Source organism: Sander vitreus, chromosome 1 (assembly GCF_031162955.1).
Source record: "Sander vitreus isolate 19-12246 chromosome 1, sanVit1, whole genome shotgun sequence".
NCBI classification, from domain to species: domain Eukaryota; kingdom Metazoa; phylum Chordata; class Actinopteri; order Perciformes; family Percidae; genus Sander; species Sander vitreus.
Genome location: NC_135855.1, coordinates 1,377,395 through 1,391,631, shown reverse-complemented (window position 1 = coordinate 1,391,631; position 14,237 = coordinate 1,377,395). Strand labels below are relative to the sequence as shown.

Below are 14,237 nucleotides of genomic sequence, written 5' to 3'. Positions count from 1 at the left end.
GCTGTCTGTAAAGGGAGATCTTGTTTTACATAATGAGAGTGACTGCATTGGATGAACTGTGAATGGATGGTGGATGACTCAGCCAACTACACACACACGTTTCAGGAACAAGCCATTAAAGACACCGAAGTGGCTTCACTCCAGTCATACCATGTTCTTACTGATACTCACATTAGGCAAATCTCCAGAAGGTGGACAGAATACCTGTACAGTATAATGCAAAACAGTTGATAGGTAGCCTCTATCATGAATACACTTTCTCCGTCACCCTGAGTCAGAGGTGTGGTTTCAGATCTGTTATTTTTTCAGGACATATGTTTGTACTGTTATGTGTTGTTGGATTTATTTTTATACAACACATTCATGAATAAAATAACCGGAATAATACTTGTAAGTGTTAAATGAACCTGTATCTGTGTGTCCCTAACTCTATTGTGGGATGAGGCTAACGTCTGGTGGGAAATGTTCTCATGTGGCCAAATAAAGCAACATTGAGAATTTAAACTAAATCTGAAATAGGGCTGTCCCAAAGGATTATTTTTTAAACGATTAATCTAGCAATTGTTTTTTCGATTAATCTAACGATTAATGTTTCGATTAATCTAGTGATACATTTTTCAATGAATCTAACGATTAATGTTTCAATTGGCGATTATTTTCCCATTGCTCAATTATTAACAATTTACACAAAACAAATTTCAATAAGGTTCAAATCTCTATTTATTAAAATTGTTTAACACTGCACTGTCGCCTATTCATGTTTTTAAAACTAGGCTGCCCGCAGATGCGCCTGCCTATTAATCGGCTTGATATACTGGGATATTGGCCGATGCCGATTATGTAAAAAAAAAATGGCCAAAAATCGGCCGGCCGATTAATCGGTCGACCTCTAGCCAGATGTAGGCTATCAATCCAACAACAAAATAAAGTCACTTTCAGGAGGAATACAAAAATAAAAACTTAAAGTAAACAGAGCAAGTGCAAAAAGAGTAGCCTGTATTTGCTTTTTTTAACAGTAGGTAAAATAATGAATAAGCTCTTGTTTAACATCCAAGCTCTTCTCCCTTTAATTTGACAATTATTTGTATCTAAAGGCTGGTGAAGCACTGTAGGGAGGAGAAGTTGGACAGTTTTTTGGCTCGTTCCAGTGATTGACACATCTGGGAGATGGCGTTGGATATGCGGTAGCATGTTAGATGTATTTCCACTCACATACCCAACAACTGCTGAACAACGCCGACACACAGTCCTCGTCTTATCCTCCACTCTCTTGCCTGAAGCCTACTACTGGAACTGACCCGAAGACCGAAGTTTTCGAGGCGCGGACGGCACCAGGCGGGAGGGCATGAGACGAGAGGGCATGACACGGGAGGTCCCAGGCTGCAGCCATACAGTCTCAAAGTTTTCCCAAACTTGCGATCTTAAAGAGGCCGGCGGGTCGCTACTACTCGCCATACTCGTCCTTTCGTGCTGCTATCTCTGACTCACTCACTGGACTGCCGACCTGACAAAAAACTGCATGTAGGCGGAGCTCGGCTAGCTTCAGACATAGACAGTATATAAACTGGACCAACAGATCCCGTGTCTCTGGACAGAGACCAGTGAAGGATATAAGAAGCACTTTCCCGGTGATGGCTGAGCGTTACTGAGCAGCCTCCAACTGAGCTTGAAGACGTAGATGTGACGTGAGCAACCTGTCTGAAAGTTGGAAGTCTTCTGGTAGCTGTGCCAAGAGAAATCTCAATCATTCCCAATCTAGCAGAGACGGAGAGCGTAGGTATATGTAAGGAGATAACATAGACACAGGCTAATTATTGATCACTAAAATGATAGTTAACATTAGTCATTACACTTAAACAGCTGATGGAAGTCCAAACTGCCTGAGAGCTTCTCCTGTACTATACGGTAACTCCTCTACTATGAGACAGGAAGTCTCGTGGTTATGACCCAATCGTTAGCCTATTGTTATAAAAACGTCTGCTACGGAGCCATAACGTGAGCTACAAGGTAATGGAGCCTTTTATACATTGTCGTGTTTCTTTAGAAATAAACAACGGACAAATAGAGTCTTTAAACGCTTCAGATGTAAAGGTATTCTCTGTCAAAGTGACGTCAGAATGAATGGCAGTCAATGGGATGCTGACGGGGGGGTGATCGTTTTGTAGCATCAAAATGGCGCCATAGGAGGTGACAACAGCTCAGATGATTTTTTTTTTTTATTATTGTAAATAAAGGGTACAAATCACATGTGAATAGCCAAAACATACATAACATACAACAATAAAAAAATAAGCAAAATATAAAACAAGATTGCCAGGGGAAGCTTATAGGCCATTACAAAGAGAAAGAGGACCATATGTTGACAGTTTTAACAGCCTTTTTGTTGTTTGAGCCAGAAATCAGATCAATATAATGTTCAACTTCATGGAGAAAAAGTACAAAACTAGGTTTTTTAGCGCTGAATTTACACTTATGAATGTGACATTTTGCCAAAAGAATTAATACATTTTATAATGAAGTACATCTTTTCTTTACTATGGCTTTCATAAAAGCAAAAAATAACATCCTTCCACAATAAGGCAAAGTCTTTATAAATATGGTCAATGATGAATCTGCTGAGGTTTTGCCAAAACGTTCTGGTGTTTGGGCAACGCCAAAAGAGGAGCACAACAGTTTCTGGGTGGTCTTCACAAAAAGACCAGTTTGTGTTGATGTCTCTTTTAAATGTAATCATGTAATGATTAGCAGGGTAATATCTGTGGATTATTCTGACAGATACTTCTTTCACCTTGTTTACTATCAAGTATCTGTGAGGAATCATCCAAACCTTTTTCCAATCAATGTCATTTACAAATCGGTTCCAATTAAAATGTAACATTTGGAATAGAAACAATTTCTTTCTGAAATAATGCACGAATGTTCTTATTATTATGAGGAAGTTGGGAAAAACAGATTCTTCCAGCTGGTGATTCAGCCACATCGGGGAGGGAGACAGAAGTAGGTGGAAGTCTGGCAGTATATTTAAAAAGCATCATTGTGCCTGATGGAGCGGCGTAACTGGAAAGTTATATGTTGATAAAAACTCTCTATAGGAGAAAAGTCGCCCCTCTACATTAAATAGCTGGTCCACCAGCAGAATCTGATTGCGTACCCAATTCTCAAAATAAAATGACTTGTTTTTATATAAAATATCTCTGTGATTCCAAATGAGATACCTGTGAGGTGAGAAATGATGCCTGTAAATAAGAGACCAAGCTAAGAGGACCTGCTTGTGAAAAGTGGACAGTTTTACAGGGAGTTTGTCTACATTGTAGTTACAATTCAAAATAAAGCCCAGACCACCAAAACCAGAGAATATATAATGGGGAATAACATTCCAAATTGAGACAGGGTTTTTAAGAAAATGCTTAGCCCAATTAATCTTAAAGGTGTATTAAAGTAAAGAGTATGGAAGTCCAAAAACTCTGGCCAGGGCCAGAGACATTATTTTTTCGGGGTTGTCCGTCCTTCTCATTCTTGTGAACTCAATGTCTCAGGAACACCTTGAGGGAATATCACAAAACACATTCAAGAATTCCTACGCTAATTATGACATTTAATTTCACACAAAGGTCTGTTAGGATAAAATGATGAAGTGTTGACATTTTATACCCAAAGGTCAAAAGATAACTTCCCTGTAACATCATAATGTTCTGCAAAAACACATGTCTGGCCATTATTCAACTCCATAACTCGTGAACAGTAGGGAAGACATTTAATCGGATACTGAATTGGTGACACTTTCTTTATATAATAGTATAAATAGGGTCTGTTCTATGGTCCACTATAAGAAAATATTTAGCAGCATGACTTTTCATATGAATCCAACTGTTGTGATTGCCCTTTCTAAACCCTAGGGCATCTGTTAGCTTCTCTGCTTCATTTAATGTTTTCCTGAGAAGCTTTTAGAGTCTTGTTCAATCACAAGGACAGCTTTTTCAGTGTGTCCTTTAATCTAAGACAATTTGACACGCAGTAGGAAACACAGGTGTAAATAATACAATTAATGATTAGATTCCATTTAACTGCTTCAGTTTCAGGATCCTGTGTTGCGCATGCTGATTACTGCCATACTGTGTTGTTTCTTTTTCATGAATTTCCCCTTGCGAAATAAAAAAAAGTTTACTTTGACTTTAGACACTTGAATAGAACAGAAACATTGGAAATATTATTAGTAACACTTGTGCGTTTCCTACAGTCCAAATGTCTTCTGTGAAAAAGAGTCTGTGAAAATATGTATTATCCAAATTCTTATTAATTTGATCCTATTACATTACGTTATTGATTACAATTTGTTTCAGCTCCACATGCTGTAATCTGGTAGCTGCTGTATTTTTATGGGTGCGGTCAAATTTCCTGCCAAAATCAGCTGACATTTGATCCAGAACAGTAACTAAGAATGACTTGGGCAACATAAGTTATTCATCAACGTCCAGAAGGTGTGATGTTTGCTACAGAATTTGCCTTTCTTTCCTTTGTCTCCTCCTTCTTTGCTTGTTCTGTTTCTATTCCAAAAACTGATATTGGATATTACTGATATCTACTGTAATAAGCAATGGTCTCTGACATTACAGTAGACATTTGTAACTTAAGCACCTGTTCCTAAATTGAGAACTGGTGTGGATTCTGTAAACACAACTATGAGAGCTCACATTACAGGAAAGGCACCACTGGGTATTAGTGGGTTGATTGTGGTTAAACATTGACTGATGACCATTTGCCTTAGAAAGAACTTAAAAACAATTTAAGGACTTAAAGGCATAGCTGTATATTTTTGACTAGATGAAAGTTAGATGAGAAGATGGATACCACTCTCGTGTTTGTATGCTAAAATATGAAGCTACAGCCAACAGATAGCATAAAGACTGGAAATAAGGGGAAACAGCTAACCTGGCTCAGTAATTAGCAGACATCTCATTTGTTTAAACCATAAAAAAGCCACACTTTGTGGTTTTATGGTGGTTTGTGGCCCGAGACTCCAGGAAGTCACTACACCTGGGCAAGAAAACGTACAGCACATAACCCCTTAAACCACAACTTTGGTTTTTGTGCAGATTAAACAAGCAAGATAACTTGTTTAATTATGGCTTGAGAGGTGGATTGTGTTACCTTTGGGCAGGGCCAGGATAGATGTTTCCAGTATTTATGCAAAGCTAAGCCAACCGGCCGTGGCTGTAGCTTCACATTTAACAGATATGAGAGAGAAACTTCAAGATATTTTATTGTCATTGTATGGACACAACAAAATTACGTTGGTGGCAATTAGTGCAGCAGCAGTAAATAAATAAAAACAAGATAAATGCTTAGAAGATAAAAAAAAAACATACAATATACAAAAGGCATTGCACATACAGAAGTGCCCATGTGAGCATTTGTAGAGTTGCAGTTTAAAAGTGCAGAATGCTTTCAGTTTTCAGTGCTTTCAAAACTTCTAATCTAGCTCTCTGCAACTTAGCAAATACAGTATTATTAGAAAGCATATTTCCCATAATTGCTTTAACTAAATAACTATTGCTTTAAATCAGTTGTCCCCCCCTATTGTATGTCTCTCATTCCATGGAGGATTTAAGGTAAAATTATTAAAGAGGTACAGTAACTGGAAATGGTTATTCGTTACAGTCATCCTTTAATGGTTGTCATTATCTGAGGGCTGATCAAGTCCTGATGGAGCTTTATTGCATGTTCATAACAATTCTTGTCAGTTGGCCAACAGAAGAATATTTTAGTCTGACCGCAGCCAGTTGTGATTGTTTGGAATTGTAAGAACATTTGTAAGTCACAGAACAGACACTGATGAATTGCAGCGTTACATCAGTCACAGCTATTGATGCTGTATATCCCAGCCTCAGACTCTTCTCTGTCTGTATTTTCTACTATAGCTGTCGGTGATGTCCAGATCTCAGACACAGACAGACTGAAGCTCCCTCCCATCATGGACTCCAAGAAGCCTGGCATGCTGCGGCATCTCCGCCAGAAGATGCTGCCACACCTCCGGCGAGACAAGACGAGTCCCGGCAAGCACCCGGTTCAGCTCGAACACACAATGGACCATCGGATGAGCTCCTCCGTTCCCGACATGAGGAACATGAGGCAGCACGAGTATGCTCCCGTCTCCTCCAGCACGCAGCCCCAACATTATGACTCTCCCAGCTACAGCAACCCCTGCTCCCCACTCGTCAGGCCTGCCCGGGGCCTTGGAGGAGGTGGGAGTGGCCTGACGATGGGAGTAGTTGGAGGAGGAGCGGGGAGAAGTGTGCCTGCAGACTGCACAGACTGGGCTTCCTCCCACGAGTCATTCAGCAGCCTCTGTGACGAGGAGAAGAGCTCTCCAGAGACAACCTGCAGACCTCCCCAGGGCATGGAGCCTGAGGAGCTGGCCCTGCCTGAGATGATGACCGTCTACAGCCGAGACCCTCCCTCTGTGGAGGTGTCCCAGGACAGCTCACAGGTACAGCCTTATGCATTTGAAATGTTGAATCTTGAAAGTGTAATAAAAAAAGAACAGATCAGTACTCCAAACATAAGCAAACGTCTTTATATAATGCAATGCATTTTAAACTTCATAGGTGGTAGCATTCAGAGAGAGATTTTAGTTTCCAATTATTGGCTCTTACTTTAAAGTTTCATTTAAAGCTTTTGTAAAATCATTAACAGTGAGCACGCCAGTAGAATAGGCTTGTATTGTATTTTGTTTACCTGTGACACACAGGTAATGAGATCACTTCTAACAAATTGGCTGGTTTATTGTACATTGGTGGGTGCGAGCTGTCAAGTGTATTTGCACAGGACGTACTAAGTTTAACTGGATGAGCTGGATGAAGTTGATGTTTGAGGTCCCTCCAAAACAATGACAGCAAATAGTGAATGTTGTTTTAGGACTTTGCACCACACCCTTGATGGTCTTACTGTAAGGACATGGCATTTGGTACAGTAAGATCTTAAGTTATGTACACAAATATTTTCATCTCTTCTGAAACCTTTTTCACAAAATCAAGAAGAGTAACCTGAAACGTCATCACTTCTCCAGGGAAATATCTCACCAATTATTGGATGGATTGCCATGAAATTTGTACATATATGTCCCCACCCGGATAATTATTAATCCCTAAGCTTTTCATCATCGGGTACTTCATGACCAAATACCTTTTTTAAAATGACATTCTTATTAACCCTTAGCTGTACTTCGTGTTAAATGCTGATAAGCAAATGTTAGCATGCTAACATAACATGCTATAATAGGATGGGGAACATGATAAGCTGCTAAACATCAGCGTGTTAGCATTAGCATGTAGCCTCACAGAGCTGCTAGCAGTTGACTTGTCTTTTTATCCGTGTCAAAATCTAGTTTGATGATGGTCATTATTTTAGTTAATATTGTACTTACATGGTGTGTATTCCTAAATGACATTGTGAAATGAAACAATTCACTACAAGCAGTGCTATTGCCACATAGGGTGTTGACCTGAACAATAAACCAGACTGGACTGAAAACATCACAGTATAGACTGTATCTGCTGAGGAGACTTGGTCTTTTGGGGTGCAGGGGGTTCATCGGGTTCATCTTTGCCCTGGGGCCCCAGAGAATGGTCTCTTGAACTCTTGAAGTGTTTGAACTACATGAGAGAATTTCAAAAACACGTGGATACAAACAGGACATTCTTTTTCTGATATACTGACTTTTTGTAGATGCAATTTTTACTTTGCTAAAAACCAACCGGACACACTTTTTTCTAGTTATGTGGCCAAGGAATAATTCTGTACTTTTTTATTTTTCAACACTACTTTTTCAAACACTAATTGAATTTTGTTCCTCGGGGCAAAATGCTCTGTCCCTCGAGGTTTAAAGTCCACATGGAGTTTAAGGCTCAGAATTGTAGTTGCTTTGAACTGAACAACAGGGCACACAAGGGGGCACAAAAGCAAATTCCCTTTTTTTTTCTTTCTTCATTACTGTGGTCTGTAATGCGGTTCAGTCCCCAGAGTACAGGGGGTTTTAATAAATGCTCAGAGGATTTGTGCTGGGGGTAGAAATGCCAAAGAGAGTTCAGTTCCTGTACCTTTAACTGATCAGCAGACTGGAACCTTCCTCTTTTATCAACTGTGACTTTACTTTTTCATACACCACATGATAGATTCATGAAAGGCATTTATCTTTTTTTGTCTCCGCAGCATGATAACGATTTCAACAGTTACGGGTTAAAAGACGGGGACAACAAAAATGTAAGTGCTGCTATCCAATTGGAATGGTGATTCTGTGTTGTTGAACTGATATCATTTTAATATTCTCTACTGTGACGTCTTCTATGGATTTTTCTCACAGATAATAACATCATGCTGAACAGCTGAGTGTAGGTGGATGAAAGGACTGTTTCTGTGATAGTGTTTTTTGTTGAGTATTGTGCAGACAGCAGCATTCTGCTTGGCCTGACACACAAAGTTTAATTCCAGATTATTGTGTAGTGTTCAGGACATGATGGGACAGTGGGCGGTGTGTTGTTCAAAGCTCAGTGTGTCATGGCATTTGTGGCCGGGCAGGGTTGGGACACTGAGCCGGGTGATTCCAGGCGACAGGGGTTTATTCTCTGAAAGATGCTTGGTTTGGTAGAGAGGCTTAATAGTGATTTTAAATAATCCATTGCATAGACAGCATGCAACATTTCCATCGGGTTTGCTTTTCATATTGTATCAAAAATAATATTAAATATATTTGGTCATGACAGTAGATCTAAAAAGACATAATGCAACAGGTGAATTCCAGTATGTGAAGATCATGTGATTTTGAAATGAATAAATGAAAGTCGAAGGAAACAACAGAGCTTAAGTCATATGTAACAATGTTGTGAGAAGAAAAAAAAAAGCCCACAACAGCTTTCGTTTACAGGATCGGCTTGTGTAGTAGCGAGGGACAAAACATTTCATTTGATGTTATTGTTCTCCTCAAAAGAACAATGGACAAGCATATCATTAAAGCTGTCCCTATGTGCTTCAACCCCAAATGACAGCTTGTTGTGAGTTTACTAATTGGTAGCAAAAGAATATAATGAGACAAATGAAAATTATAATAATATGACAAAAAATGAAACTATGAAATTACAGAATTTGGAAATGAAATATAAAAACATATGGAAACATAGAGCTTTTTTTGCCCATTATACTGGGTATCCATCTCAATAAAAATGTTTTTATTTTTAAGAAAAGGTATAGTGGGCTATTAAAAAAAAGTATGGTTTTAGATTCTGTACTGAAACGCAGGTAGACTTGCTCAGAAAGTCTGGATGTAATCAGATTCACTACTAGAGGTAATAAAATCAATATTAATATTGTCTTGGTGTATGTGTGTGTCCAGTGTGAGATGAGCAACGAGGTTCCGAGTGTGTCGGAGAACATCAGGGATCCTCCCAGGTCCTTCCTGCTCACCATCCACCTGAAGGAAGGACGCAACCTGGTCATCAGGGACCGCTGTGGTAAGAAGCTTATCACTGCTACTACTGTACCAACATCACCTCACTATCAACAATAATATATGTTGTATCATCTTCATGTATGATGCATTAAAACAGGGAAGTGCAAAAGGGACAGAACTATTTACATATGAAGAATTGCATACAGCACATCTTTTGTGTAATTATGTACTGTAGTCTGCAGAAGGTGGCAGCTGGTCTGTAGCTCAAAGTCGTGCAGTACAATGGACCAACACAGGTAGGTAGGTAGAATGGTAAGATGTAAGTCGATATTATGCAAACAACACTAAATCAACAGGATCTTGCAACCACAAGGAAAAATGAATACTTACTGGTCAGAACAAGGATGCCAGGTCAATGCAGGAGCAATTAATACTTTAAACATTAGGAAACACAATAGCAAGTGGGAAGTGTAGGTAATCTAATCATCACTGCTAGTTGGTCAACTTGTTCCATATACTGTAGAGTAGAGTAGAGTAGAATTAAGAGTCTGTGTTTGTAGCTTTTTCCCAATATTCCTCTCCTCTTTCCTTTTGAAGCCCCAACGGAAGAGTGTTCTGACGTTTGAGCCGACCATAAATGCCATGTCCTCTGCTGGTTTTGATTGCATTGACCTCACTTTGGGTTTTGTTTAGCCTTGGCTCATTAATGATTGCCAGCAGTGTTTGTTTGATTAAACACAATGTTATTGGCTCCAGTGACACCCAAGACAGCCAAGTGACTGGTTGACTTTAGCAGCTGAGGCAGGAATTCACACAGCATATTAGAACTTGTCTGAGCCGCACCCAACAGCCATTACTCCAGGCCTTTCACTGCTTGGAATGTTTTTGGATTTCATTTCTCTCTCTCCCTCTCTCGTGTGGCTTTGTATTTACACAACCAGGCTCTGGGTAAAGCTAATGCATAAAATGAAGTGGAGGATCAAGGCGCAGGAGGATTTGGTTTCCCCTGCATTATTGTTAAGTTACAGTCTTTTAAAAGCAGTGCATAAACAACCTTCCATTTTTTCTGTTTGATCAGATTATATACACTGCATGCGTAGCGTATGCTGACAGCTGTTTGCTGATGGACAACACTGGTTTGTTATGTAATAGGTTTGTAATGTCTTATATTGTAACAGCAAAGCCATACAGAACCAGGCATGAACATAGAGGACAGGGATGCAGAGAAGTGTATGCTGATGGTCCATTAACTGTGTTTGGTGGACTGCTGCCCTCAGCTGGTCGATTGACAGAACAGCCAGAAGTCACAGATTGTACCATGGAGTGAAAATGATTAGACAGAGTAATGCTGCATTCTGAATCCTGGTACAGTCACCGTCACACATTGTTCTATCCACATACAGCAGTCATAAGATACAAAGAATGTGTTCAGCTGCTATCACATTTGAAGCTAAAATCTGATTGGCTATTGATTCAGGAAGCTGTGGTCCCATCGGTGAGAAAACAAACCACATCCTCTGTGCAGACAAATGAGAGATAACACTATGAGCAGGCTGGTCATCGCTTTTACTGGAAACCAGCACATTTCCTTAGAAGTTAAGAAACAAGGTTAAATGGCTATTTAGAAACTAGTGTGGAAATAGAAGCAGTGTAATTTCATTATTGCAGTCAGTCACAATGACAAGTCAACCCTGCTTTGGAAACAGTTAAAAAAGGAGTGGTGTCCTCAATTCTGTCAAACTATGAATTTCAGAAATCACAGCTCAGTGGAAACATTTGGTGGCCTATAAATTAAAACAAAAACTTTTCAAAAGTTGTTGACTACCGCTTAATGTAAGTCGCATTAATCAATTTATCTTATCAAATTCTTCAGCCTTATTTTTAGGCTAAATGAACAGCTGTAATGTGGTATGTTAGTCAATGTTTAATCCCCAGTAACAGAAACTATCTTCATCAACAACACCAACCCCCACTCCCAGTCTTAGTCAGTGTGGTGGAATTTCCAGCTTACAAAATCATGCTATGTAAATTGAGACAGTGGTACCCAGGTCTCATTCAGGTCAGTCTCCAACAAAACATCATAGTAGTACTTCAACTCTGTGTCTCCATGGAAGACGGGAGATGTAACAATATGATGTAACTGTATGATGAACACAGTGCTGCCTCATCCTGCCAAGATCATTCTGGCTGTGCTAAGGAGTTTGGGTTAAGCATGCATGTTTACGGCGCCCGCAATATCTTTGTTTACATTGAAGGATCAGCTAAACTTAACGCCTCCAGCATGAGTTTAAATACACCGTTAGGAGGACAGGAACTTAGGAGAGTTGGGACGGCACGACACGATAGCATATAAACTGTACTGCCTGCCTAAATTATCCCCTCAACTGAGAGTCCATGTAATGGTTCTGTGTAATTCATCAAAGTCTCCTGAGTTGTGCTGCTCCTGAGTTCTTCCCTAACAGTCAGTGTAATGAAACACCAGCAAGAAGTATCATTAAATGATCCAACCTGCATTGTTTTGTATTTTATATCCTTTTCAGGTACCAGCGACCCTTATGTGAAATTCAAATTGGACGCGAAAACATTCTACAAAAGCAAAGTGGTTTATAAAGACCTCAACCCCAAATGGAACGAGACCTTCTCCCTACCTGTGAAGGATCTGCACCAGAAACTGTACATCAAGGTAACTTACTGTCACTTTTTACGAGTTAAATGCATTAATATGAGGGGAAAAGTTCATTATTTTACCATGGCAGAGTGTTACTGTTGAAGTCAGACATACTGTAGGAAGAGTCTTGCAGTAGAAAGGGGATGCTTATGTTAGATTTGTCATGTGGTCAGTCACAGCTTCTTTGTAATGCTCAAAGTTTGGTGTTTCACTGGTTGGTAAGAATTGTTTTGCAATAAACAGTGCTTTGGGGGATTACAGTGATTGCACCTCAGACGGTGCAGCCACAGAGCCATGCGTAAGGGAAGTTTGATTTGCAGCTATATATCACTCTTCCAGTAATTGTCCCCATGATGCTCTCTGTATAAACACTCTCTTGGCTTTTGACATGACACAGGTATATGACCGTGATCTGACAACGGATGACTTCATGGGCTCCACCAGTGTCATCCTGAGTGGTCTGGAGATAGACAAGTGAGTGCCTCGGTGAGAGTGTGGTGCTACACTCTGAGTGAAGCATGATACGTTGGAGTGTGCACTCTGAGTGTGTAGCTTATAATGTGCATTCTTGAAGCCAAAACATCTGATGATAATATATATATCAACCAACATTTTCATGAACACATAACAAGCATGCATACTTAAAATGATGTCTTCTTTTTTTAAGAATTGTAAATATAATGTATACTGAGTAGACAGTTTGCAGTTGAAAAATGAACTTGTCTGCGCTTTCTGGTGGATAAACTATGTAATGGAGACACTTTTTAAAAATATCTATTGGCATTTCTGTACTGCAATTTCTTGTTTCTTATTGGCTGACAAATATGCTAATAACTATATTTCTGTTATTATCGGCCAATATATCGTTTGACTGTATAATTACATTGCAGTGTGTACTTAACCAGTGGTTCCCAAAACTTTAGTTTTGTTACCCCTTAAAACAAAGCTACTGCCTGTCTGCTTGCAACCACATATAGCATTGTGTTTGGTGGTCATTTCAGTCAAAGATTCAAATTGTTTTATTATGCCCCCATTATCTAAAATTATTCAGTATTTCGCAAGCAAAAAATTAGATTAGGAAAAAGTCAGAAAAAATAAACGTGATTTGTTTTGCAGCATAAATGTATTTTTCTGTTTTCCTATCCCATTAATCATCTTGCAACCACCCGGCCCTCAGGTTGGGAACCACTGTATTAAACTATCAGTCATGCTTAGTATTGATGATTCTTTTCTCTACTTTTAGCATGTATAGTGTTTGCTAATAGTGAGTATTGCATAAACTGTTAGGGGCTGTAGTATAAATGGACATAGTGCATGTCAATACACAATGTCCCACCTTTTACCTCCCTCCAAAAGTCCAGTTCAATTCTTAACCAGCCCATCCACACACCTCTCCACCTCTACATACACTCCAGACACTGTCCAGACACTCAATTACCACATTACTGGATACAGTACAGATGCACAGGCTAATACAACAGACAAAATAAGCTAAAATTGCAAGGCTAAATGGTTTGTGAAGCTTATTTGAGCATGTTTGTGTGTTTTTAATTCAGCACGGATATTTTGGTGCCCTCTCTATTGCAAGGGAATACAAAATAATCACTAGCTGCAGCCTTAACTTTGACAGATTTAAATGTAAATGGACTGTTTTTATATAGCGCTTTTCTAGTCTTAACGGCTTCTCAAAGCGCTTTTACATAGTACAGGAACCATTCACCATTCACACACACGCAGCATCAAGGGGCAACTCGGGGTTCAGTGTCTTGCCCAAGGACACTTCGACAGCCGCCCCACTGTGGGCTTGTGTCAACACAACTACACATGCTGATCTCTTTGCTTGATGTTGTGCTGCTTAGTGAAATCAGATAGTGTTATAACTTTAATTGAAGCTGAAATTCACTTTTTTATCAGGTTGACTGAGATGTCTTTGCCCCTGGACGACCCAAACAGCCTGGAGCAGGACATGGGGGTCGTGCTGGTGGACATGTGTCTGTCACTCAGAGAGAGAGACAGCAAAAGAGGCAATGTACGAGGCAATCTCCCATATATATGTGTGTGTGTGTGTGTGTGTGTATATATATATATATATATATATATATATATATATATATATATATATATATA

The 14,237-nt window shown here is 39.5% G+C and overlaps 1 protein-coding gene across 5 annotated transcripts in view; it reads left to right on the top strand.

Moving 5' to 3' along the window:
• mctp2b (multiple C2 domains, transmembrane 2b) overlaps nt 1–14,237 on the top strand; it is a 44,409-nt gene that overhangs the window by 9,759 nt on the left and 20,413 nt on the right. For 4 of the 5 annotated variants that reach the window (XM_078244036.1, XM_078242464.1, XM_078243253.1 and 1 more), the window contains exons 2-7: nt 5,919–6,487; nt 8,209–8,259; nt 9,386–9,503; nt 11,983–12,125; nt 12,508–12,584; nt 14,025–14,139. In XM_078244036.1, coding sequence (XP_078100162.1) covers nt 5,972–6,487; nt 8,209–8,259; nt 9,386–9,503; nt 11,983–12,125; nt 12,508–12,584; nt 14,025–14,139 — 1,020 coding nt within the window. In that variant the 5' untranslated portion in view covers nt 5,919–5,971. The remainder of the gene's footprint in view (nt 1–5,918; nt 6,488–8,208; nt 8,260–9,385; nt 9,504–11,982; nt 12,126–12,507; nt 12,585–14,024; nt 14,140–14,237) is intronic. The other variant, XM_078244722.1, reaches the window with a different exon arrangement.